Below are 26,939 nucleotides of genomic sequence, written 5' to 3'. Positions count from 1 at the left end.
AGAATATAGACAAGTGCCTCTGGCCTATCATAATAATTATACCTGTCAATTCTCTGCTTTTTGTGCATTTTGAAAAGACATCAGAGAGAACCAATTTATTTTATTGATGTTCCATGAAACAGCATAAGGAGGTGAATAAACACATTTTTCTGCAACCACCAGGTTTCAAATCTCTTTTCTACAAATGGAAAATTTAATTGATTAATCTTAAAATCTCACTTCTTGCAACTCAAAAGACTCAAGCATGTCCAAGGCACAGTTCTTGTTGAATAACACAGGTTTGGACAGTTCATGATGTAATTTTTAAAACCCATGGGTTAATATAAAATATCAAAATCTTTAAAAAACCATTATAGGGGAAAAAGTGAATGTTACCTAAAAGGAACAAGACTTAATGCTAAAAAGCATTTTAATTACAACATTGGAAGATTCATAAAGGTGAGGAAGTATTTGTCAATTATAAGAGATATGGACTGTAGACCAAGAAAGTATACTTAGAAGAAATCATTTTCTCACCTTTGTTAAAAAAAGACATTTAGGTTGAGCAAGAATTCAAAATATATAATCCAAAATCCAAATAATATATCCATAATAACACTGAAAATAAATAGCCTTAACTCACTCATTTAAAGACATAGACTAGCATAATGGATCCAAAAACAAGATCCAACCAAATTCTGTTTGCAAGAGACTCATTTCATAGGTATAGGCACTGAAGGCAGACTGAAGGCAGAAGGATTGAAAAAAATTTTCTTCATGCAAATGAACTCTGAAAACAAGCTGGAGTAGCCATTCTTCATATCTGACAAAGCAGATTTCAAGCATGAATTAATCCTAAGAGAAAAAGAGAGCCATTACATCCTAGTAAAGGAAACAACCCAACAAGAAGACATAATAATAGTTAATATATATGCCCCAAATTTCAACATATTACATTAAAAAATACTTCTTAAGGGGCTGTGGCTGTGGCTCAGCAGTAGTGCACTTGCCTGGCATGTGTGAGGTACTGGATTCGATTCTCAACACCTCATATAAATAAATAAAATAAAGGTCTATTAACAACTAAAAAATAATAAAATAATACTTCCTGACATTAAATCCCAGATAGATCCCAATACAGTAATACTGGAAGATTTCAATACATCCTTATCACTAATAGACAGGTCATCAAAACATAAAATAAATAATAATATATCCAAACTGTATGTATTCTCTCAATTTATCTTTTTCTCAGCAGTTCATGGAACCTTCTCCAAAAGAGACCATGTTCCAGGTCAAAATGTACATCTAAGAAAATATACAAAGAAAACTGATATAATCCCATGCATCCTATTAGAACATACTAAAATGAAACTAGAAATCAAAAGCAAGAAAAATAGCAGAAATCACATAAACATGGAGTTTAAACAGTATCCTTTTAAGAAGGATGGATCAAAGAATAATTGAGGGAAGAAATAAAAAAAATTAGAAACAAATGAAATCAAAGATATATTATATCTCTGAGATAGTATGAAAGCAGTACTAAGAGTAAAATTTATTTCATTGAGTATCTACATTAAAAATATAGAGAGAGACCAAATAAATAAGCTTATGTTACACTTCAAGATCTTAATTACAAAATCAGTAGAAGGTCAGAAATAATGAAGATCAGAGCCAAAATTAGAAGAAAACATAGGATCAATATTCCATCATATCAGTGAAGGCACTGACTTTCTGAATGAGACCCCTAAAGCTCACAAAATAAAACTAAGAATCAGTAAGTGGGATGCCATTAAATTAAAAAAAGATCCTGTCCAGCAAAGAAAATGATGAAGAGAGTTGAAGAGAGAGCCTCTGGAATGGGAGAAAATATTTGTCAGTAACTCCTCTGAAAAGGGAATAATATCCAGAATATATAAAGAACTAAAAAAAACTCAATTCCAAAAGTAAACAAACAAACAAACTCAAACAAGCAAACAAATAGAAATAGGCCAATCGATAAATGGCCAAAAGAACTAAACAGAAACTTCTTAAAAGAAGAAACTCATCATGCTAAGCGAAATAAGTCAATCCCCCCAAATCGGGGCTGAATGTGTTCTCTGATAAGTGCATGCTAATCCATAATGGAGTGGTGGATGGGATGAGTGGAGGAACTTTGGAATGGGCAAAGGGAAGGGGGGGAGGGGATATAGGGGTAGAAAAGATGGTGGAATGAGACACACATTATTACCCTAGATACATATATGAATAGTGTGACTCTATGTCATGTACAATCAGAGAAGTGAAAAATTCTGCTCCATTTATGTACAATGAATCAAAAAGCTTTATGCTGTCATGTATAACAACTAATAAAAATGAATAACAAAAAAGAAACAAATGGTCAACAAATATATGGAAAAATGTTCAGCATCTCTAGCAATTAGGGAAATGCAAATCAAAACTACACCAAGAGATATAGACTGTAGACCAAGAAAGTACACTTGAAAGGAATCAATAATTATCAATATCATGAATAATAATAAATACTGGTAAGGATTTTGAGGAAAAGGTGCACTTCTGCATTATTGATGGGACTGCAAATTAGAACAATCACTCTGGAAACCATGGGGAGATTCCTCCAAAAAAAAAAAAACAACAAACAAACAAACAAACAAACAAACAAAAAAACTAGGATTTAAACTGCCATATGATCCAGCTATCCCACTCTCAATGTTTTTCCAAAAGGCCTAAAAATCAGCATCCTATTGTGATTCAGCCACTACAGTATTTACAGCAGCATAATTCCCAAATTATGGATTCTACCCAGAAGCCCATCAATAGTTATTAGAAATGAATTAGGAAAATGTAGTACATACATACAAAAGAGTTAACTCAGCTGTAAGAGTGAGATAATGACATTTGCTGATGAATGGATGGAAATGGAGAAAATCATGCTAAATGAAATAAGCCAGACTTAGAAACTCAAAGATTGAAAGTTTTCTCTCATATGAGGAAGTTTTAGTAAATTTAGGGAAAGAAGGCAGTGGGGGTGGGGATCAGATATCATAAAGATATAGGGAAGATCAGTGGTAGTAGCTATTGGAGAATGAGAGGGAAGAAGGAAGAGAAAGAGGAAGATAAATGGCATGAATTTAACCAAATCATGTCATATTCATATATAAACATCCCAAAGGAAATTTCCCTTTTGCATGTGTAATAGAATGAAATTCTAGTAGAAAAGAGGAGGGAACATGAGGGAGAAGAAGGGAGGAAAAGGTTGGATGGGGCTTGAAATAAAAATTCTTGCGTATTTGATTGTGTCAAAACGAACCCAATATTTATGATGTTCTAATACAAAAGATGAGCAAAAATTCAAAGTGTATAATGCAAATTACCATTTTGAAGAGTAGAAACTTCTTGAAAATTGTCTGCAATCAAACATAAAGGAAAGTGGAAAAATTAATTGAAGTTGTAGTATATTTATTGTATGTGTGTATACATGAAGGCGATGAGGGGATTCTTTATAACATATCACATAAGATTTCTTGAAACATAATCATATTGCCTGGAAAAAATTAATATTATTTAGATATTCAAAGGACTAGGTTTTCTCTAAACAATCTCTTGAAAATGAGTAAATTTAAATAAAATAAAAATAAACCTGACAATAAAATAAATAACAGCATTTAAATTTGTGTTAAATTATTTAATACATAAGAATAAGTCAATAAGATATAATCATATTATACCTCATTGAAAAACATCTTAGCACATTAAAAACATCTCATTTCCCAACTGAAACTAGAATAAAACTATTGTTTATTATAACCTTATCTATTTTGATACTAACAAATTTTTCTAGTTGATTTCTCTGGTGACTGAAAAGCTTTCATTTGACTTCACTAACAAAGACCTCACAGAGCATAATCATCTGATTTCTGTGACTTATCTTTTCTTGAAAACCTTGTAATTATGTTAATAATAAGACATAATTCATTACTTAAATGGTTTATTTCTGATATGTTGCTCAATAAAATAAAATATTATTCATCTTATTTTTTATCACAAGTGAAACCTTGTGATTTTCCAGAGATAAAACATGGACGTCTATACTATGAAGAAAGATATAGACCATACTTTCCAGTACCTATAGGACAACGATATACCTATGAATGTGATAACAATTTTGTGTCTCCTTCAAAATCATACTGGGGTTACATTTATTGCACAAAAGAAGGGTGGCTGCCAGAAGTACCATGCATCAGTAAGTAAATGTCTTTACAATGATACATGTATCTTTCAATGAGGAAAGAAAGAAGCACATAAGTATTTACAGTTAAGTCTTGCATGACAAATTAGGGCCAAGGAGAGAATTGTGTGTGCAAAAAGACCCAATTAGTTTTTGTCTTTTATAAGAAGCTCTTCATAAAAATCACATGAAAACCAAAGTTACAAGAAAACCTGTATCATTTACACATGTTTTAGCTACAAAATTAAAGATGAATTCAATGTTATTGATTTTTATTTTTTAACAAACATTTGGTATAGTAGTTTTGGGTTTTTCTTAATTGCACATTTTTCGGATGCTATACATTTTCTAAATATTATAAAGGAAATTTTTAATCTAATATTTTGTTCAAATTAATGTTTTCACTTTTTATCACTTTATGCTCCTTAGGACAATGCATTTTCAATTATGTGGAAAATGGATATTACTCACGTGAAATAAGATATTCACTGCATGAGTCTGTTAAAGTTGACTGTTATCCTGGCTATAGTCTTTCAAATGGTCAAAACACAGTTACATGTACAGAGAATGGCTGGTCCCCTCCTCTCAAATGCATTCGGATTAGTAAGTAAAATGCTCTGATATCTATACTCGTGATTTTCTAAAGGCCCATCTACATTAAACTGGGGCAAAATATTTATAAAAATTTGTTTCCATGTTTCATGTAAAAGTGGAAATCAAAATTTATTGATAAGTATGTGGCAAAATAAGTGCACCTTAGTAAACAGTATTCAAGAATATAGTAAAGAATTTGAATACAGGGGCTGGGGCTGTAGCTCAGTAGTGGAGCACCTGCCTTGCGTGTGTGAAGCGCTGGGTTTGATCCTAAGCACCTTATAAAGATAAATAAATAAAGGTATTGTGTCCATATACAACTAGAAAATATATTTAAAAAAGAATTTGAATACAATATTTTTGGTTTAATTAAGTCATATGCATATACGTTGAAATTAATCATTTGACTCAAAATTATTATAAAATTGTTATAAATAAAAAATGAATACAATGAGAGTAAAAGATGTCAGTCAAGAAGTGATGGGGCATTTTTGCAGTATTGCCCTTTGTCTCTGAGTATTTCTGGGACATGTTACAGAAATGGGTCTTCTAGGAAATTGTACATATTTTGTTTTGGATTTTCTATAGAGCTTGTACTAATATACATTCTGGTCAATGCTGAATTCTTGCTCTACGTTCTTGATAATGATTAAGTGATGTTGTATTTTAATATTTACTAGATAAATGGCAATAAAGTGGTAAAACACTGAAGTGTTGATATGTGCTTCTTTTATTAATAATTGGATTCAGCATACATTGTTATGGGCTAATGAGAAGTTCATTTAATCTGTAAGATGAGGCTTGATGTTTTTTTTAGATTATCTTTTTGGAAGCTTTGATGTTGGATTCTTAGTAATTCTAAATATCATGTTTTTTTCAATTATATGTATTACATATGTGTTCTTAATTTATGTGGCTTTTATTTTTTCTTTTATGTTTACTATAAATAATATTGTTCCTTTCACTATAAAATTAACTGTATTTTATTGCTTATGTTTTTGGGTTTTTAATAGTAATACTTCAGAATGTAGACATACTTTTTATTCTAAAAGTTATATCTTGTCTTCATATTATTAATTCATTTGCAGGTTATTTTTAATGCATGATAATGACATTATTTCCTTTTAAAAACAATATGGGAAAATTCAACATTTCCCCAGTAATCCAATATTGTAGCTTTTCATATATCATAAAAATGAATACTGACTATTTATACTGTGTATTTTATTTTGCAACATTAGCAAATAATATTTTAGTAATCTCTACCTTAATCACTATAGATTCATAATAAGTATTGCTATCCAATCAGGACTTTTCACCCCAATCTTCTTTGTATCAGTTTATTTGGGAGGTGACACTTTGATCTTCTGTAAACTCTTAAATTTAGCTTACCACATACTTTTAATTACCCTGTTTAGATTTTGTTTGCAGTTCTCTTGGGTCTGCAGAATAAGTTACAAATAATGCACAGCTTAATGATATTGACCTTTCCCTTTTAGAAATGAAGTATATTTCTAAGTATATATTTCTACATATATATTCTGTATTTCATATCTAGGTCTTTTGAAACACATTTTTGCTAATGAGAGGCTTTGAGCTTTTCGGACTTTGTTCTTTGTAGGTAACAGGATTATCCATTACTTGTTTAAGCTCTAAGAATATTCTTTTATCTTTGGAAATTTTAAATTTTACGAGGTTTATATTATTATTTTCCTTAAAATTTGTATTGAGCTTTTATTTGATGGTTTTTAACTTTCTCTTCCGAACTATATTTTGCTTAATTCTTATTTTTCTATATTTTTTCTATCTGAAGTGTTTGTTATTTGGGTTAATCTGCTTTGAACATATAACTTTTATTTCTATATCTTTTTACTTTTATGTTCTATGTAGATAGATTGCTTTGATTCTTTTTCTTTCAATAACTAAATTATATTTAAAAATGTTTTAAAAACTGCATATTTAATTTCTAATGGCTGATTTTAAAAATTATATTAGTATGTATTTATAAATAGACTAATGGGCTTTGTTGTGACATATTCATACCTGCACATGAGTTTCATTCACATTTCATTTCATTTCACAATCAGTTTCATTCCCCACTACCTCCTCTGGTCCTTCTTCCTCCCTTGCTGGTCACCTTCTTATTTTTCAATTTCTAAGGGTTCACTTTTTAAAAAGACAAAATTTATTTAGGTATGAAGTATATACAAAGAATTCACATGCATTTAGTGTGAAGGTGAAAGACTTTGATAAATTATATAAGTATAAACATAATGAAGTTTGAGATAGTTTTAATATTATGAGAAATTTCTCTGGTTCTTTATCCACTGAGTCTACCCTCAATTCCATCAACATAGGTAATCAATGTTATTTCTGTCACTACAGATTAGTTTGCCTTTTGACAACTTTGTTAACAATAGATTTACACAGCATATTCATATATATTTGGCTTTATTTTTTCAGCAAAATGTAATTTTTTCTGTTGTTTCTTGCATTAACAACTAATTTTTTTCATTACCAAGTCATATATCATTATACAGGTCAATGAGTATTTGGTTTTCTATTCCACTACTAATGAACATTTGGGGTATTTTCATGTTTTGGTAATTTTGGTTGCACTCTTTATGAACATTTGGAGAAAATCTTTGTATAGAAATATTTTACTCTTTATCTAGGATACATTTCTAAAATTGAAATTACTGAGTCATATGATATGTACATGACTAAATCTGTAAGAATTTGCTACATTGATTTTCAGTATTATTGGAATATTTTATACATTCCTTTGGCCACGTATAAGAGTTCCAATTGACTTGCATCTTCACTGACAAGTAGGATCCCTTCACCTTCCAGAAAGGGATGCACCTCTTACAACATATCAATTTTAACTCAGTATATACATGGCATATTTTTGATATTTGGAATTTTAAGATAAAAACTTAGTGTTGTTTGAAGTTATAAGATAATAGAATTCTTTTGCAGAAGCAATAAAATACGAATACATTATTTTTAAAAATAATTCTGCCTTATCTAGCTGTTTTCCATTTTATTTTACTTTTGATATCACCTTGTTGATTTCTATAAAAATTCTGCTGAGATTTGATTGAGACTGAGGGGAATATGTATATAATTGGGAGAATCATATTATAAAAATATTAATTCTTCCATTTAATGAACATGGTATGTCTCTTTGTTTATTTAGGACTTCTTTAATCTGTTCATTAATGCTTTTTAACTTTTAAAATGTGAGTTATGTACATATATTGTTAAATCTTTTCTTAGGAAGCAGGAGAATTTAAAAATAATATTACATATTATATTTATTTTTTCCATTTTTATTAAATCACATAGGATTCTAATGTGCTTCTTGTATATTAGGATCTTATTAAATTTACCATTGGTTTTGCAGTATATATCCCTCTGATTACATTCTTAAAACTTGTCTGTTTAACTAATTATACTATAAATCTATGTATTTAGATAAGCTTCTAAAGGATGTCTCCAGGGGAGTTTTGAACTTTAAATAGAAAACTATTAATCACTACATATTGCATCTCATGCTTATCTTGGTCAACGTTTAACACTGGAATTCCTAACATCTTTAGAGATAACCACAGAACGTATTATTCCTCTAACAAAAGAATTCTGTCCTGACAGTTTATCTTCCTTTTTATTGGTCAACTTTTCTTAGTTAAAATATCTCATTGTCATTCTTTTCCATGCATTTTTAATAATGTATACAATTGAAAAAGCAAAAAGAGAAGAACTACTGATATGTAGGCATTGCTTTCCAGAAACATTAGAGTTTTAATAAATAATTCAGCATAAATTTATCTATAAAATGTGTTACTACCCCTGATTGTCTGCTCCAGGAATACAATATGAATATGTACTTTACGTTGTGTTTTTCATTTGGAATGCCTCCCAAAGGATCGTGTAATAAATGCTTGATCCTCAGCTGATAGCACTCTTTGGAGATGGTAGAAATTTCAGGAGGTGGGGCCTGGTTAGAAGAAGAAGTTTACTGGCAGACATGTCTTTGGAGAGTTCATTTTGTTTCTAGCCTCTGTCTCTGTCTCTGTCTCCCCTCCCACTTTCTCTGTTTTATCACAGGCAGGCCCATAGCAATGGAAGCAGCCACCATGGACTAAATTCTTGAAACTTTGAGCTAAAATAAATCTTTCCCATTTATGTTTTTTTTTTTTTTTTTTGCCGGGGAGGGGGGAGTATTTTGTCATCATGATGGAAAGCTGACTAACATATTTTGTAACCGAATTATAGGCTTTTCCATATAGCTTTATAAAGGTGGTATTTACCTGACATATACATTAGTTTGTATATTCCAAAGGCAGGTACCCTTGGCAAGCACTAAGCTGGTTAATAGTTGGTATGGAAGGCATAGTAAACTCTTATTCTGAATTGGATCCAGTTTATGAAGCATTCTTTACTTTGAATATTGCCAGTCATCCACAAAACAAAGAATTCTCCATCCACAAAGATATCATCTACAGCATAGACAAGACAATAAAGGACAGACAATAAATATTTTGGGTTTTGCTGCCATACATTTTTTTTAAGAGAGAGAGAGAGAGAGAGAGAGAGAGAGAGAGAGAGAGAGAGAGAGAGAGAATTTTTTAATATTTATTTCTAGTTTTTTCGGTGGACACAACATCTTCATTTGTATGTGGTGCTGAGGATCCAACCCAGGCTGCACGCATGCCAGGCGAGTGCACTACCTCTTGAGCCACATCCCCAGCCCCAGCCAAACATTTTTGTTGCTGTTATTCAACTGGCATTTTAGCATGAATGTTGTCTTAATGTAAAAATCATCAATATAGCTGTATTCTAATAACCTTTATTCACAAAAAGAGACAGGGGCAAAAATTTAGTCCACTGGCAATTATTTTTCCCCAAGTCAGGGTCCAGATGTATTGTAATACATGATAATATGACTAGTTAGACATTCCACAGATATTTGTTTTCGTCTAGGTTGTTAGTTATATGGTTTTCTCAAGACCTGTTTTTGAACAATGACCTCATGTGTTTCAGGGAGTTAACATTTCCCACAATTCACTTTCCAAAAGAAGTCCTGTCATACAAATAGCCAGTCAAAATGAAACCAAAAAACCTGACAATATTACCTCTCTTCCAGGTGTTTACCTTCAAGGTGCTATTAGCCTCATTGTAAAGCATTATGTGCATCCATTCATTTGTTTTAATCCCCCAGTACCTATTCTAGACCTTCAACTGCAAAAAAAAAAAAACAAAAAACAAAGCAACCAACCAAACAAACAAACAAAAAACAAACAAACAACAACAACAACAACAACAAAAAACCCAACCAGGAAGGATTTCTATAGGCAAACAGCTATGATTTTGAGTATTTGTAAATACTGTCATAAAATTACTGTACATTCTTTTGTTCTGAACTTTTCCCATGGTATCAAGGCAATAGTAACTTTTCCTTTCTGCATTGGTGTTTTTTTTTTTTTTGTTTTTTTTGGTCAACAATATTCTCCCTTTTTTTTATTTAGCATTATTTTTTTTCTTTAGTTTCCATATGTCAATGCAACCAATATAGGATCACTAGGTTCAGCAGAGAATTGAGTCATAAGATGGTAGCAATATCCACCTGACTAATATTTCTCCTTGTGTTCCCCATTACATGGAGCAGGGATGCATATCTATAGAGTTACAAATCTCTCATCCACTCTGTAGAAAAGAAGTAGAAATCATTAATTCTAATTTAAACAGTGGAAGAAGGAATAATCCATGCAATAACTTTTGAAATTTGATCTGCAACAGTTAGAAATATTGCCATGATATCATATTTAGCAATTGATCTTTCTCTAAACCTGCAAAAACAGCCTAGGTCCCAGCTATATATGATCAGACAAAATAAAATTAAAAAGTCTTAGAAACAGTGAAGATGTTTGAAATTTCTGGTTTCATGCCTTACTTTTCATCCCTATCTTTCCCAGGGTATTTCAAATATCTCTACAATGGTGGTTCTGTTTTACATCCATCAATGTTGAGTAACACACATTTACTGATGCAAACTATCCATTTATTTTCTAAAACACTCCCCTCTATATACACACACACACACAAATTATTAAGTAGAAATGTTCTCAATCGATTTTTTGTTCAATCAACTACATTTTAGGTCATGAGGACTTTAGTTCATTATATATTATGTTTCTCAGTCCTCTGTTATATTGCACCTACAGTAAAATAAATGCTTTCCTTGACCAGATAATATATAACCTGTGGGTCTAATTTAAGTGCAGTCCTTAAATTGCAATTCTTACCTATTTACTCTGTGCTATTGTAGAGAAATTTGTTTCAGTTACCAGGTATGGATGTCCATATCTAAAATTACATTATGGCTAAAGCCATCTGGAACTGGGGTAAAACAAATTTACCAGATTTCTTCCAAGGTAAGGAATAGATATATTTGGTATGCAGTGATCCTATTACTATTTTGTCTGGTAAATGAAAGAAATAACAGAGCCTAATAATATTTCTTGATTTGACATGAAATATTTTTATTCTTTTTAATTACATGTAACATTAGGATACATTTTGACATAATCACAAAAGCATGGAATATAATTTGTTCTAATTCAGTCCCCAACACTTCTTTCCTCCCCTATTCCTGCCCCCGCCTGTTCCCCTCTCTCTCTACTCCACTGATCTTTCTGTACTTTACTTTTTTTTGCTTAGCATGATAGTCTCCTATTTCATCCATTTACTGGCAAATGCCATAATTTCATTCTTCTTTATGGCTGAGAAATACTCCACTGTGTATATATAACACATTTTCTTTATTCATTCACCTGTTGAAGGGCATCTAGGTTGGTTCCATAGCTTGTCTATTTGTGAATTATGTTGCTGTAAACATCGATGTGGCTCTATCTCTGTAGAATGCTGATTTTAAATCTTTGGATATATACCAAAGAATAGGATAGCTGGTCATATGGTGCTTCCATTCCCAGTGTTTTGAGGAATCTTCTTGCTGTTTTCCAGAATAGCTGTACTATTTTGTGGCCCACCAAAGATGTATGAAGATACCTTTTCCCCCACATCCGTGCTAACATTTAAGTTTTTTTTTTTTTTTTGTATTGGACATTGAACACAGAAGTGCTTAACCACTGAGCCACATCCCCAGAACTTTTTATATTTTATTTTGAGACAGGGTCTTGCTAAGTTGCTTAGGCTCTCACTAAGTTGCTGAGACTTTGACTACTGATTCTCCTGCCTCAGCTTCATAAACTGCTGGGATTAGAGGCATGAGTCAATGCACCTGGCAGCACTTACTTTTCTTTGTATATTGATGATTGCCATTCTGACTAGAAACAAAATCTCAATGCAGCTTTGATTTGCAATTCCCTAATTGCTAGAGGTGGTGAAGTTTTCTTTTCTTATGTTTATTGACCATTTGTATTTCTTTTTTTTTTTGTGTGTGTGTGTGTGTGAAGTGTCTATTTAGTTCTTTTGGCCATTTATTGCTCTCTCTCTCTCTCTCTCTCTCTCTCTCTCTCTGTCTCTCTCTCTCTCTCTCTCTCTCTCTCTCTCTTTAGTGTTAAGCTTTTTTTTTCTTTGTATGTTCTGGATATTAATGCCCATCTGAAGAGCAGGTGGTAAAGACCCCCCATTCTGTATAATCTCTCCTCACCCTTTTTGTTTCCATTACTGTGCAGAAGCTTTTTAATTTGATGTCATCTGACTTACTTTTTTATTTTACTTTTTACAGTTTAAGAGTCTTTTCAAGGAAGTTGGTTGCTGTACTGACATGTTGGACTGTTGAGCCTACATTTCCTTTTATTAGCTGCAGGATTTCTGGTCTAATTCCTAGGCTTTCAATCCACTTTAAGTTGACTTTTATGCATCATGAGAGATAGAGGTTAAATTTCACTCTTCCACATATGGATTTTGAGTTTTCCCGAAACCTTTGGTAAAAAGGTTATCTTGCTTTTTTATAACATATGTTTTTGGCATATTTGTCTATTGTCAGATAACTGTATTTATGTGAATTTGTCTCTGTGTCTTCTATTTGGTTCCACTGGTCTTCATGACTGTTTTGGTGCCAGAACCAAAACATGTGCCTTTGTTACTGTAGCTTTGCAGTGGAGTTTGAGTGATGTAATTTTGTTGCCTCCAGCTTCACTCTTCTGGCTCTCCTATATTTACAAATGAATTCCAGACCTTATTTTTCTCCTTCCATAAAAAATATCATTAGAATTTTGATGGGGAAGGTTGGGGTTGTGGCTTGGAGGTAGAGCGCTTGCCTAGCATGTGTGAAGCACTGAATTCAATCCTCAGCACCACATAAAATAATAAATAAAGATATGTGGCCACCTGTATCTAAAAAATAAATATTAAAAAAAGAATTTTGATGGAGATCTTATTGAATCTGAATAGAACCTTTGATAGTAGAGTTACTTTGACATCTATCTAAGAACATGGGATGTCTTTCCATCTCCAAAGTTTTCCTTCAATTTTTTTCTTTAGTATTCTATGGTTTTCATTGTAGAGTTCCTTCACCGCTTTTAGATTGATTCTTAAGTGTTTTTTGTTTGTTTATTTGTTTGTTTGTTTGTTGAGGCTATTGGAATGGGATAGTTTTCCTAATTTCCTTTTCAGCAGATTAATTATTGGAGTATAGGAACTTAATTGATTTCTGAGTGTTGATTTTATATCCTGCTACTTTGCTGAATTGATTTATGAGCTATAGAAGTCTTGTGGTAGTTTTTTGGGGGAGGGGTCCCTTAAATAGAGGATCATCAGCAACAGAGATAATTTGAGCTCTTCTTTTCCTAGAGTTTCAAGTACTGTGATGTACAGGAGAGGTAAAAGTGCCTTGTTCCCCTTTTTAGAAGAAATGCTTTTAGTTTTTCTCTATTCAGTATATTGTTGGCCTTGGGTTTATCATATGTAAGTTTCTTCTTACATTAGTTTTACAAAAACATCAGTTTTTCTAATGTTTTAAACATAAATACGTGTCATACTTTATCAAATGCTTTTTCTGCATTTATTGAGATAATTTCGCAATTCTTAACCTTGACTCTTTTTTTGTGGTAAGTCACAGTTATTGATTTTCATCTGTTGAACCAACCTTGTGTCCCTGGGATGAAGCCCATTTGATCACAGTGCACTATCTTTTTAATGTGTATTTGTTTGCAGTTTGTCAACATTTTATTAAGAAATCTTTCATCTATGTTGTTCAAGGACATTAGCATGAAGTTTTCTTTCTTTAATATGTCTTTGTCTGGTTATGATATCAGGGTGATTCTGGCTTCATAGAATGAGTTTGGCAGTATTCTTTTCATTTCTATTTCATGGAAATGATTTCAGGAGGACTGGTATAAATTCTTTTTTCAAGGTCTAGTAGAACTCAGCTGAGAATCTCTCTGGTCCTGGGCTTTCGTTGTTGTTGTTGTTGTTGTTGGAAGGCTTTTGATGGCACCTTTGATTTCTTCACTTGACACTGAAATGTTTAAGTTTTCTATATCCTCCTGGTTTAATTTGAGTAGTTCCTGTGTCTCAAGGTTTTCTAACTTGTTGGATGATAAATTTTCAAAATAGTTTCTGGTGATTCTTTGAATTTCAGTAGTGATATTTTCTTTTTCATTTCAAATTTTGTTAATTTGATTGTTTCTTCTCTTTGTTTAGTTTGGCTAAGGGTTTATCAATCTTGTTTATCCATTCAAAAGACCAACTCTGTGTTTCAGTGATCTTTTTTTATTTTCTTAATTCTCAATTTCCCTGAGTCCTGGTATGATTTTAATTTTTTTCTGATTTCTACAGATTTTGGTGATGGTTTGTTTTTTTTTTCTTGTAGGACCTTGAGATGTAATGCTAGATTTTTATTTGGTATCTTTCTATTTTAAACTGCCATAAACATTCCTCTTAGAGCTGCCTTTATACTATTCCAGAGATTTTGATATGTTGTATGACTATTCTGATTTCTTCTAAAAGTATTTTTTTATTTCTTCATTGATTTCTTCTTTTTCCAATTCATCATCCAAAAATGTATTATTTAATCTCCAGGTGTTATACTGGTTTCTGTTTTTTTACCTTATCATTAATTTCTAATTTTATTCCATAATAATCTGACAGAATGCAAACAATTATCTCTATTATTTTTGCATTTGCTAAGATCTGCTTTCTGATATAAGTTATGGTCTATTTAAGAAAATTTTTCATGTGCTGCTGAGAATAAAGTGAATTCATCTATTGATGGATGAAATATTCTGTACATACCTGTTAGGCCTATATTATTAATAATATTTTAGTTCTATAAAATGTTTACTTAGTTTATATCTGGATGGTATATATAGTGATAAAAGAGGTGTGTTAAAGTTAGCCAGTAGTATTGTATTGTAGTCTATTTGAGTTAATGTTGAGAAAGTTTTGATATGTGTATATATATATATATATATATATATATATATATATATATATATAATGTATATATACACACACACACACCATTTTAGAGGGCATAAATATTTGCAATTGTTATATCTTGTTGTCTGATTTTCTTAAGCAGTATGAAGTGAACTTTTCCAATACTGAACTTTTCCATTTCTTCTGATTAATTTTGGCTTGAAGTTCAAATTTCTGATACAAGAATAGCTTTCTCTGCTTGTTTTCCAGTACCATTTGCATAGTATGTCTTTTCCCATCATTTCACCTTCAGTCTGTAGATGTCTTTCACTATGAGATAAAGATAGAATATTGTTGGGTCTTGTTTTTTTATTAAAATCTGCCAACCTATATCTTTGATTGAAGATTTTAGAGCATTTATATTTATGTTATTTTAGAGAGATGATTTTTATATTCTGAATTGTTTATTTATTTCTAATATTTAAATCAGATTTGATTCTCTGTTAATTATCTATTCTTCTAGTGTAATTCCTCCTTATGCTGGTTTTCATTTCTTCTTCATGAAATATTTCATCAAATAAGTTTTATAGCAGGATTTCTGGATATGGATTCTTTTAGCTTCTGTTTATTGCAGAAGATTTTTATTCATCTTCAATTTTGAAGCTCAATATTGCTGGGTATAATATTCTTGGCTGGCCTCCATTTTTCTTCAGAGCTTGGTATATATTTTTCTAATCTCTCCTGGTTTTTAGGGTCTGGGTTGAGATATCAGTTGAAATCTAGACAGGTTTACCTCTAATTGTGATGAGCTACTTTTCTCTTGCAGCTTTTAAAAATTCTATCCTTCTTTTATATGTTAGGCATTTTCATTATAATGTGTCTTGGAGTAGATAGGTTGTGATTTTGTGTATTTATAGTCCTATATAACTCTTGTATTTGAATTTCCATCTCATTCTTAATGTTTGGAAAATTTTCTGATATTATTTCATTGAAAAGATTTTATATCTCTTTAGCTTGAACTTCAGAGCCATTATCCTCCCTGGTGCTTCTTAAATTTTGCTTCTTGATGTTATCCAAGATTTTTTAATATGCTGCTCATATTCTTTTAGCATCTTTTATTTTTGGCCAGCTTTATTTCAAGTTTATGTACTTTGTCTTCAAGGCCTGAAAATCTATCTTCAAAGTTTTTTATTCTATTGGTAATGCTTTTCATTGGATTTTTAATTTGGTTTATTGAGTCTTTCATTTCAACGTCAGATTTTTTCAGAATGTATATCTCTTTTATTAAGTGATCTTTGACTTCCTGTATTTTCTTCTTTAATTTTACTTCTTACATCTTCTTTTAGCTCATGGAACATTTAGCTATGAATTTCCTAAATTCTTTCTCTGACAATTTCCCCACTGTAGCATTAATGCAGTCAGTTGTTTAAGCATTATGGGTTGTTTGGGATGATTCATTCTCCTTTTTCACATTGTTTTTATGTCTACCCATCTATTGGGATAGTTTTCATTTCTTCTTTTAAGCAAGGGACTACTTTATGAGCTCTTTTTCTCTTCAGAGACCTGTGTTGGTTGAATATCCAGATATTGATACTTTAAGTCAGTTTGTGACATATGCTGATCCCAATATCATACCATTTTGAGAGATGTCACTGGATACTTATTATTATTACTTACTATAATTACTTCATAGTCAAGCTATGTATTATTTAACCTTATGAGAAATGAAAACTTGTTGATATTGTTCTTCACAGTCCCTCAAATTCAGGTTTAAAACTTGTAGTAAAGATTTGGAATAGGTCAAAAGTAGTTATTATGTTTAGTACAGTTGCTATAATTTACAATGAGGGCTAAAAGAAAGAAATAAAAAAAGATTGGTCAACAAAAAAAAGGAAAAAAGGAAAGCAAGAAAGAAAGAGAACAAGAGAAAACAAACAAAAAAAACCATGTAGTAGATATCCATTAGTTTTTGGGTATGGATTGCTTCAGAGTTCCTGAGGCACAGGAGCCAACCCCCTACTTGCTATGGAATGTCCACCAGCCTGTTGTGGTTTGTAAGGTCAGGGACCTGTAGCTGACTGCTTGGAGGGTACAGTCTTGTGGCTTGGTTGTTTTTATTGTGTGTAGGAGTTCAAGATGCAGGCTCTATTGTGTCCATGTAGCTGCTCCCCTTGGCAGGGTCCTTTTCATGGTTGTGAATTTTCTGTGGGTGTTCTGTGGTGCAGAAGCATTGCCCTTGCCCATGCTGCTCTCTAGGTTCTGTAGTAACCTGACTCAAGTGGTTCACCTAGGTTCTAGTTTCCACTGCCCCTGCTTTTAACAGCAGGCATCAATTCCTTCAGTTGACTATGACTGCTGGCAAGGCCAGCCAGTCCTTTTACTCATCATTTGTGCTGTAGGTCTGGCTGGGAGCAGTCAATTCCTGCTGTTTTGGATCAGGAAATTTTCTGCCTTTGCGTGACCTCCCTCTGGCTATATTTTTAGGTGCCTTTCAATTAAGTTTACTTAGGTATTCAGTGAACTTCTTTTAGCAGCTTCTTTCATTGGCTGCCACTATCCAGAAACTGGATTTCTATGTCACTGGATATTCCAGCAGCTGTTTCTTTTACCATGTTTAATTGCTATCAAAACATCTTTGGTGAAGACTCTGAAAAGGTTTTGCCTACTTTTCTTTGGGTTTTTTTATTACTAAATTTTGAAACTGCTTAATATATTCTGGATACCCTTTTATTGGGTAGACATGCTGCAAATATTTTAGTCCCATCTGTAGCTTTGTTGTTCACTTTGTTAACTGTGTAGTTCATAGAGCAAAGTGTTTAATATTTAATTTCATTCAAAGTATCAAAATTTTCATTTGTGGAACATTACTTTTTATGAATACAATTCACAATCTCTTTGCTGAAACCAAGGTCATATACTTTTGTCAAAGTTCACATTTTGCCTTTAGTAGATGATTCAATTTTTGAGTTAATTTTTGTATGAGGCTTATGTGGAGACTTGTTATTGTCCTTTTGAATGCCTGATTGTTCCAGTAACATTTGTTGAAAAGATAATGTTTCCTCCACTGATTTGATTTTGCTTTTGATCCTTTGTTATATAGCAATTGACCATGACATAAATCCAGTTCTGGACTATACCTTCTCTTTCATTACTCTATAATTTCACAACATCACTGTTTTAATTACTATTGAATTATATAAGACAAAATATTCTATATAAGTCGTCTACCTTCTTTTTTTCTTTTTAAAATTTTTAGACATAAAAGCATAGAAATTGTGCATATTAGTGGGGTAATGTGAGACTTCCATACGTATTTAAATTAGATTAAACACATCTATTTTCTCAAACATTTTTAAGAATTGTATTGATATTGTAGTCTCTTTGCCTTTTCATGTAACTTTTAGAACCAGCTTTTTCAGAAATATTGACAGGCACAGTGGTTCATGCCTATAATCCCAGTGGCTTAGGAGGCTGAAGCAGGAGGATTCCAAGTTCAAAGCCAGCCTCAGCAACAGCAAGGTGCTAAGTAATTCAGTGAGATCCAGTCTCTAAATAAAATATAAAAAAGGGCTGAGGGATGTGGTTCAGTGGTTGAATACTCTTGAGTTCAATCACTGATACCCACCCCCTAAAAAAAGAAATATGTAATACTGCTTGGTTTTTTATTGAGATTGAGATATACATACATACAATGTATGTATATATATATATATATATATATATATATATAAATAATACATATATGCATATATATAGGTTATCAATATAATATTATTGGGTTTCAATTCATAAATATATATCTGTATTTAGTTATACCTTCTTTGAAACCTTACACCTTGGTTTTGTGATTTCAGGGTAAAGATCCTATCTGTATTTTGTTAGATATATAACTCATATTTTTAATGTCATTATTTTTTCTTGAGTGAGCTGTGGTAGTCTTTGGCTTTCAATGACTTAATTAATTCACCTAAGTTGTTATATTCACTGACCTAAATCAAAATATTTCTTTTGTGTTCTTTTAATATACATAAAAACTAGTGAGGCCATTACTAGCATTGCTATTATTGGCAACTTGCATATTCTCTCTTTTATTTCTTTTGTTATTTCCTGACAAATATGTTTAAAAGTTTAATCAATTTTAGGGACCTTCTAAAATAACAGCTTCTAATTTTTATGTGTGTGTATGTGTATATGTATGTGTATATTCTATATATGATGGAAATTACATATAATAAATATATATTATGTGTATTTGTTATATATTAAATATATCATGTATTAATATATAGTGTGTGTATATAACATAATATGTAATGAATATATATTCTATATTATACATAATATTTCTATTTTCTGCTTTATCATTTTAGTTCAAATCTTTGTTTTTTCCTTTTGTCAGCACACTTCATATTCAATTTTTTCTTCTTTTGCTAATGTATTAAGATAGAGGCTAAAGTAATTTTTTAAAAAATATTTTTTAGTTATTGATGGACCTTTATTTTATTTATTTGTATGTGATGCTGAGAATCGAACCCAATCATCACGCTTGTGAGGCAAGCACATTACCACTGAGCCACAACTCCAGCCCCCCACCCACCCCAGGCTAAAGTAATTGATGTGGAACCCTAATCCTTTCTGTACAGATATTTAGTGTCATCAGTTCATTCCATAATGCTTCAGTGGCACTCCAGAATTTTGATACGGTTTGTACATTGATGGAGAAGATGGAGAAGAGTGAACATTACCCAAATAGTTTTGTGTGTATGTGGGATGGGAGGTAGATATTGACAAAACTGTTTTTTCTTTCACTTTCCTTCTATCTTCTGACTGAAGAAACAGGCTTTTCTTTGTCATTACTTCTTGGTGTTTGGGGCTGGAGACGTGGACAGTTACCTGGTTTTTGTTTTTATTCCTTGCAGTACTGGGGATTGAACCCAGGGCCTCACAAATGTTAGGCAAATGCTATCTCCCCATCCTGGATCACCTGTTTTGAATTTTGCTTTGAAAAACTAAGTTTGTTTGAACATTTTTATCTGTTTTAGTGTTATTAACACTGGTTCAGGGAGCTTTTACTCTGAGACTAGTTTATTCAGAATATTAATAAGGCGACTTTACTAAATGATCTAGTCCAAGGCTCTTTCTACTCTTACCATTCAAAATTGAATTTTTTCCAATGTGTGAGTGCTCTGGAATCTTTGACTTTATTCTCCAGTGGTTTTCTTCCCTCTGGTAGTTATTCTTTGTTGCCCAGCTTCATGGAGTTTTGTCCTACAACATGTCAGCATTCAGCTAAAGGATTTAGGGGATTGCTGTGCAGATTTGTAGTTCTTTCACTCTATGATTTCTTCCTCTTTGGTTTTCTATCCTAAAAATTCTTGTGACCTCAATCTCCTTTAAAACACTGATTATTGTTTCCTTTGTTTAGCAAAACTGCTATCTTTTGCTTCGATTCTTCCTGTCTGCTGTTTTCAGGAGAACTCCTCCTGTTTTATCTCTGAGATTGTCCTCAGGTGGTGCTGCTTGTATTCCAGTCCGAAACAAAAACGATTTTCGACTATTAGTTCAGTTTCTTCATTATTTGTGGCTGGAACTCTGTTTCCATTTATTATTCTTGCTTGCTCTTCATCAGTTTTATTTCTGTACAAAATCACTCTTGCTTGTTTACTTTGTCTCATTTGTTTTCCAATTGATTTCTGCTATTTTATTCCCCAGAATTGATAATCATGTTGGCTTTTGTTTGCTTCTTTCTAATTTCTTAAAGTGAACAAATTATTGATTTTTATTCTTTAATAATGGAATTATAGCTATTTAATGCTAATTTTCCCTTTCAGCACTACTTAAATGTCAGTTTATGTTTTATTTAATGTTTTTATTATCATTCAGTCAAACATATTTAATGTTTTTTTTTTAATTTTTGTTTCCTTTTTAATCTATATACACATGAAGCTTTATTATGGGAAGAAACCTAATAACTGACAGATGTCAACTTTTAGTTTCAAGTTAAGTTATATGTAATTTGAGGAATCATCATTTTAGCCTGAGAACATCAAGAAATATGTTGCTCTTTGTCATCTTCTTTGAACTCTATGCATCCATTATGTTTTAAGCACACAATTATGATGACATTTTAAATTCTTGGAGCCAGTAGTAACTATGCTGACAGATTCTTTAAGATCATTACCTGATTTCAGGAACCCCAATTGGCTAGATGAGGCTTGGGTATTTTCAAATTATTTTCAGATTTAAAGCAAGTCCTAAGGGAAAATAAACACATTGCCTATGGAGTTATGGCATGCTGTCGGATCCTGGATTCATTCATCCCCTAAATCCTTTAGCTAAATTTGTTTGTTTGTTGTTTTCAATATAAAAAGTAAATCTTCATATGTTTAATTTTTAAAAATTTGAATTACTAGAGATATTTTTAAAGAACAACATGAAATCATGATGTTCCTTTTGATTTAACAAACTGGGAGGAAAGAGTATTTTCAACATTAAAGATAATAATCTATTTTTAAAGCAGAGAGTTAAATTAATGCCTCTTGTAGGCCGAATACAAAGGATTGTTTTGGTTAGTAGGCTAAATAGTTCATGTAACTTTTTTTCTGCCATATTTCTATCATGTAATGCATCCAAGGAAATCTAACTACATTATTGTAATTAGAATTACATTATTGTAATTAATTTTATTGAAACTTCTTATAATTTCTCAGAAAGGATTATAAATGTTTAATTCTAACCTTCTTACCAAAAGAAAACATTTCATAAAGGATCTTTATTTAATATCTTTGGAAACTCATTGCTTAATTTCTGTAGCTCAATAACCTGGATGATTAATAATTATTCCAGATATTTAGACACAAATGGCTCATTATTTTTTGCACTGTCATATTATTAGAGTCTTTATATAATTATATTACATGTGCTTGTCTTTTCCTTATCCTGTTCCCTTCTAGAAACATGTTCAAAAAATGATATAGAAATTAAGAATGGGTTTCTTTCTGAATCTGACTTTATATATAATCTAAATAAAGTAACACAATATAAGTGCAAACCAGGCTATGTAACTGAAGATGGTAACACATCGGGATCAATTACCTGCCTCCAAGATGGATGGTCAGCTCAACCCTCCTGTGTTAGTAAGTGGTTTATTATATTAGTATCATTATCCTGATGATATACAAAAGTTTAACTTTATTCTTTCTTGATGTGACTATGTTTCATTTTAATAGGCAAATAAAAACATTTGATGAAAAGTATATGTCATCATTTTTTTTCTCAGAATTGCTAGTATGGTAGAACATAAATACATCTTTCCTCCCCTGACAGACATTTTAAAGAATACTATGATTTAGAAGTGACTCAGAGAGCTTCATATGTATTCTGGTGCTGACTCATTTATTTTAGCTGAGATCTTTGTCACTGTTAGGTATACCTGTGTTTTAGGTGGTCAACCTCTTATATCAAAGACTTTGATCCCAGACATAAAAGTAATGTTCTTAGTGAAAATATGGAGCCTTGGTATATAACCTCAGAATATTTTAACCTTTATAACTTATATGTTTGACATTGTAAGATAAGTCTACTTCTGAAAAACCTCCCCCCTTAAACATCTGCATAAACATCTAGGTATTTGAAAGGAGGGAGTGTTTCAAGATTATACCAGTTTTTGCTATGTTGAAAGATTTTCCTGCTATAATACCCAGGGTTAATGAAGATTTTCTAGGAATGATTATTTCTGTTTATCTTATTAAACTCAAAGTTATTCAGTAATATTTTGCAAGCAATACTTAACATACTTTAAATGACATGACTAAGATATTCATTCTTCTTAATTTCTATTCCTTATTTAACAATTTCTATGCTTACAGCATCTAGCTAAAAAATGGTACAAATTGCTGCCTTATAAAACTCATCATATGCTAAATTCTGATAAATAACCCATTATGAAACTTTCTTATTAAGAAATAGAAAATCTTATTTAAGATACATTAATATTTTGTTAATCAATCCACATTTCTTCTATTATGTCACAACTACTAATAAGTCTGACATCTTAATTCTCAAAATGCCATTCCAGTCTTCTAAAACAAGTAATACATATTTATTTTATTACTAGCATTTATTACTATTTTATTACTAGCATAAGGTAAATGCTTAAATAAAGTAGAATTTTAAAAAGTTTTTAAAGTAAACTTTTCAGAGAATTTAAGCAATCAGAAAAAGGTTATGAAGGAACATTTTTTATTTATAGTAACTTTCAGAAAAATGACTTATCATTGGTCTTAGGCTATTTTTGTACAGTACTTAATTCTAATCACATATTTACTTATAAAGTCTGTGTTCTTGGGGTGAATTTTACTAGTATTGTCATTTAAATTACAATAGAAATAAAATCCTCAATTTTATTATGCATTAGAATCTTGTGATATGCCAGCATTTGAGAATGCTAAAACCAAAAGTAACGCCACCTGGTTTAAACTCAATGACAAGTTGGACTATGAATGTAATGTTGGGTTTGAAAACAGATTCAGGCGTGCCAAAGGATCCATAGTATGTCAGGACAATGGATGGTCACATATACCCACATGTTATGGTAAGTACTGTCTCAGAACTTTTTGTTTTTTGTTTTCAATATAAAAAAATAAATTGGCATGTGTTTAATTTTTAGAAATTTGAATTACCTATTTGAACTACCTGTATTTTTAAAGAACAACATGAAATCATGATGTTCCTTCTGATTTAACAAACTGGGAGGAAGGAGTATTTTCAACATCAAAGATAATAATCTATTTTTAAAGCAGTGAGTTAAATTAATGCCTCTTGTAGGCCATATACAAAGGATTGTTTTGGTTAGTAGGCTAAATAGCCCATGTAACTTTTTTTTGCCATATTTCTATCATGCAATGCAGCCAAGGAAATCTAATTACATTATTGTAGTTTCTTTGATATGTCCAATTAGAAGACTATAAAAATGTGGTGGATTTGGCAATATGGGGCTCCTGTTGGAAATACTGGTAAGGGTTGCCAATAAGACCATCCAATTTTGTAACAGGAGGAAATAAAGAATATGGGTGTGTAAATCTAATGCTGAAAAGAATCAGAAACTGATGATTCTATTGTATTTTGAAGTATGAGACAAGGGCATTGAGATTGAATAGTGCATGAGGGAAAGAGGATGAGGAACACCATGTAATGTTCAAAGGCTTAAATTTAAATGGTAATAGAAGATACCACACCTTGAGACTTGATTGGCAGCATTGAGCATCCACTAACATTTAATCCATTTGGGATATCAAGCAATTTTTTTTATAAGTTAGGAGAAAATGATAAAAAAAACCCCACAAACTCAGTTCTGTTTTCTGGATTTTTCATTGCAGTATCAGAGAATCAATCCAAAATCCAATGAATTAAGACACATAATAAACCAATTAATAAAAATAGTTTTAGTATGTTTTATATATGTGATTATAAGCAGATACATGCTGTGTGCAGCCAGAAGCTTTTACAATAAGTGTCCATCTTCAAAAATGGCTGGTGCATTAGCTTAGTGGTAGAGTGCTTGCCCAGCCCAAAGCCCTGGATTCAATTTCCAGCACTGAATGAGAGTTATGAATATATGATTCTCATTGCTTTTCCACTGTCACTAGACATGGAAAATGTGAAGATGTGCAGAAGAGGAGAGGAAGTAAAAGTGACAGAGATATAGCAATAGAAACGAATTCAGTCAATGTAGCTTTTTATTGCAAATTTTATGAAGACTAATAATCACATTTCCAGGAGATGTAAGTCTCCATATATTGAGTGAATAAATGACAGCTTAGTATTTTTGCCTCAGCCATGTAGCATAAAACTGCACACAGATTGACAGATATACAACTTTATTTCAAATTTCCTGGGAGTTCTTGTCTATGGGGAGATGTTTACATTATTATCTTAAACCACTTAAGCAAAACAGACTTACAGAAATCTTAAAGTAGAAAACAACTTAGAGAAAAAATATCTATACTAACATTTCTGTTCATCAGCACTAAAATATATGATTTGGACATTTAGACGAAGACAAGTATTTCTCATCCAGTGTTTGTCCATTCACATTTCTCTTTAAATCACACATTTAGTTATTATCTCTGTATAGATATAGCAGTTTGATAGGACTCAATAGTCAAAATCATTTTTTTCTTGTTAAGGGCAATGCTTTCTATAATATGATGAAATATAGAATTTATATAAAATAGCATAAAATAAATATACACACACAAAAGAACTTTTAAGTTTGGGAAATTTTCTAATATTGCATTGAAGAGATTGTGCATTCCTTTGGTTTGTATCTCTGAGCTTTCATCTATCCCAATAAATTGTAAATTTTCAGGTTATCTCATATTTCTTGGAAGTTATGTTCAGGGTATCTTAACACCTTTCTCCACAGTCAACTTTATTTTTAAGGTTATATATGTTGTCTTCATTGCCTGAAACTCTGTCTTCCAAGTGGTCTAAAATGCTCATGATGCTTTCCATTGAATTTTTAATTTGGTTTATTGATTCCTTCATTTGGAGGATTTCTGCTTGATTTTTTTTTCAGAATTTCTCTTTTTTGAAATAATCTTTTACTTCCTGTATTTTCTTTCTGATTTTACTTCTTATATTGTCTTTGCTTTGCAGATCAGTTTAACTATATATTTTCTAAATTCCTTCTCTGACATTTCTTCTACTGTGGTGTTGATGGATTCTGTTATTGAAGTACCTTTGTTTGTTTGGGGCTATTTGTTCCCCTTGATTTTTCTTGTTGTTTATGTGTCTACCCATGGGACAATATGGCTCTGAGGCAGCAGAGTTTCTGCCTTGTGAACTTGCAGTGTCCCTGAAGGTTTCCAGTACCTCACTGTTTAAATGGGAACAAATAATCACAATAACCAATGCAAACAATATATAGCTTCAAACCAGACAGTTCCTATTATGATATCTACAATGCTAAATGTCACAATAAACAGAAATCATATGATCAATTATTGCCCACAGTAAAAACAGTATGTTTACAAAAGGGTTTACAATTTCAAATAATAGACTGGAGAGAACAAAAGTGATGTGGGATATGATGATTATGAGGGAGGAGGAGAGAAGATAGAAGTAAAAATTTAAAGGAAGAGTGGAAGGGAGGACAATGGAGATTGGCTGTTAGCAGAAGAAAAGAGAGAAAGAAAATAAAAAGAAACATATAAGTGAGAAAAAAATACATATATAAGGTAAAAATTTTTAAAATTAAAAACAAAATTAAAAGAATACAAAACAAAACTGAAATATAGTAATCAAACATCCTAGTCCTCAAAATATTGATCCATGAAAGTAACTGGTTTTAAAAATGTTATAATGAGGAAAAAAACAACAAATATAAATATGTATAAATGTCCATGAATAACTCAAGGTCACAATTTAACAAAGAAAAAAAGGAAAAAAAATATCTTAATGAAAAATTAAAAATGGGAGTTCATAATCTGCTTGAATCAAATGTATGAAATATGATGTCAAGAGCTTTGTAATGTTTTGAATAACTAATAATAAAAAAAGAAAAAAATAATGTTGTTAGTATGTAATAAAGATGTATTATTTTAACTATTGAAAAAAAAAAGAAAAATTAACAATTGTGTTTGCTGGAGTTCAAAAGATTCTTAGCTTCCCTTCTCAGCAGTGTTAGGTGGGATTGCTGGGGAGAGAGAGGTAATCCCATAGGTGGAACTCCTGAAGGCGGGCT

General features: G+C 31.5%; 1 protein-coding gene across 1 annotated transcript in view; it reads left to right on the top strand.

Annotated features, from left to right (window-relative positions):
- Cfh (complement factor H) overlaps positions 1 to 26,939 on the top strand; it is an 83,206-nt gene that overhangs the window by 32,496 nt on the left and 23,771 nt on the right. Inside the window, exons 8-11 of the mRNA XM_077802494.1 lie at positions 4,028 to 4,222; positions 4,637 to 4,810; positions 22,147 to 22,329; positions 23,610 to 23,786. Coding sequence (XP_077658620.1) covers positions 4,028 to 4,222; positions 4,637 to 4,810; positions 22,147 to 22,329; positions 23,610 to 23,786 — 729 coding nt within the window. The remainder of the gene's footprint in view (positions 1 to 4,027; positions 4,223 to 4,636; positions 4,811 to 22,146; positions 22,330 to 23,609; positions 23,787 to 26,939) is intronic.

This window comes from Urocitellus parryii, chromosome 9 (assembly GCF_045843805.1).
Source record: "Urocitellus parryii isolate mUroPar1 chromosome 9, mUroPar1.hap1, whole genome shotgun sequence".
In the NCBI taxonomy this organism is placed as follows: domain Eukaryota; kingdom Metazoa; phylum Chordata; class Mammalia; order Rodentia; family Sciuridae; genus Urocitellus; species Urocitellus parryii.
Note: the sequence above shows the minus strand (reverse complement) of the source record. Positions and strands in the feature narration are given on the sequence as shown.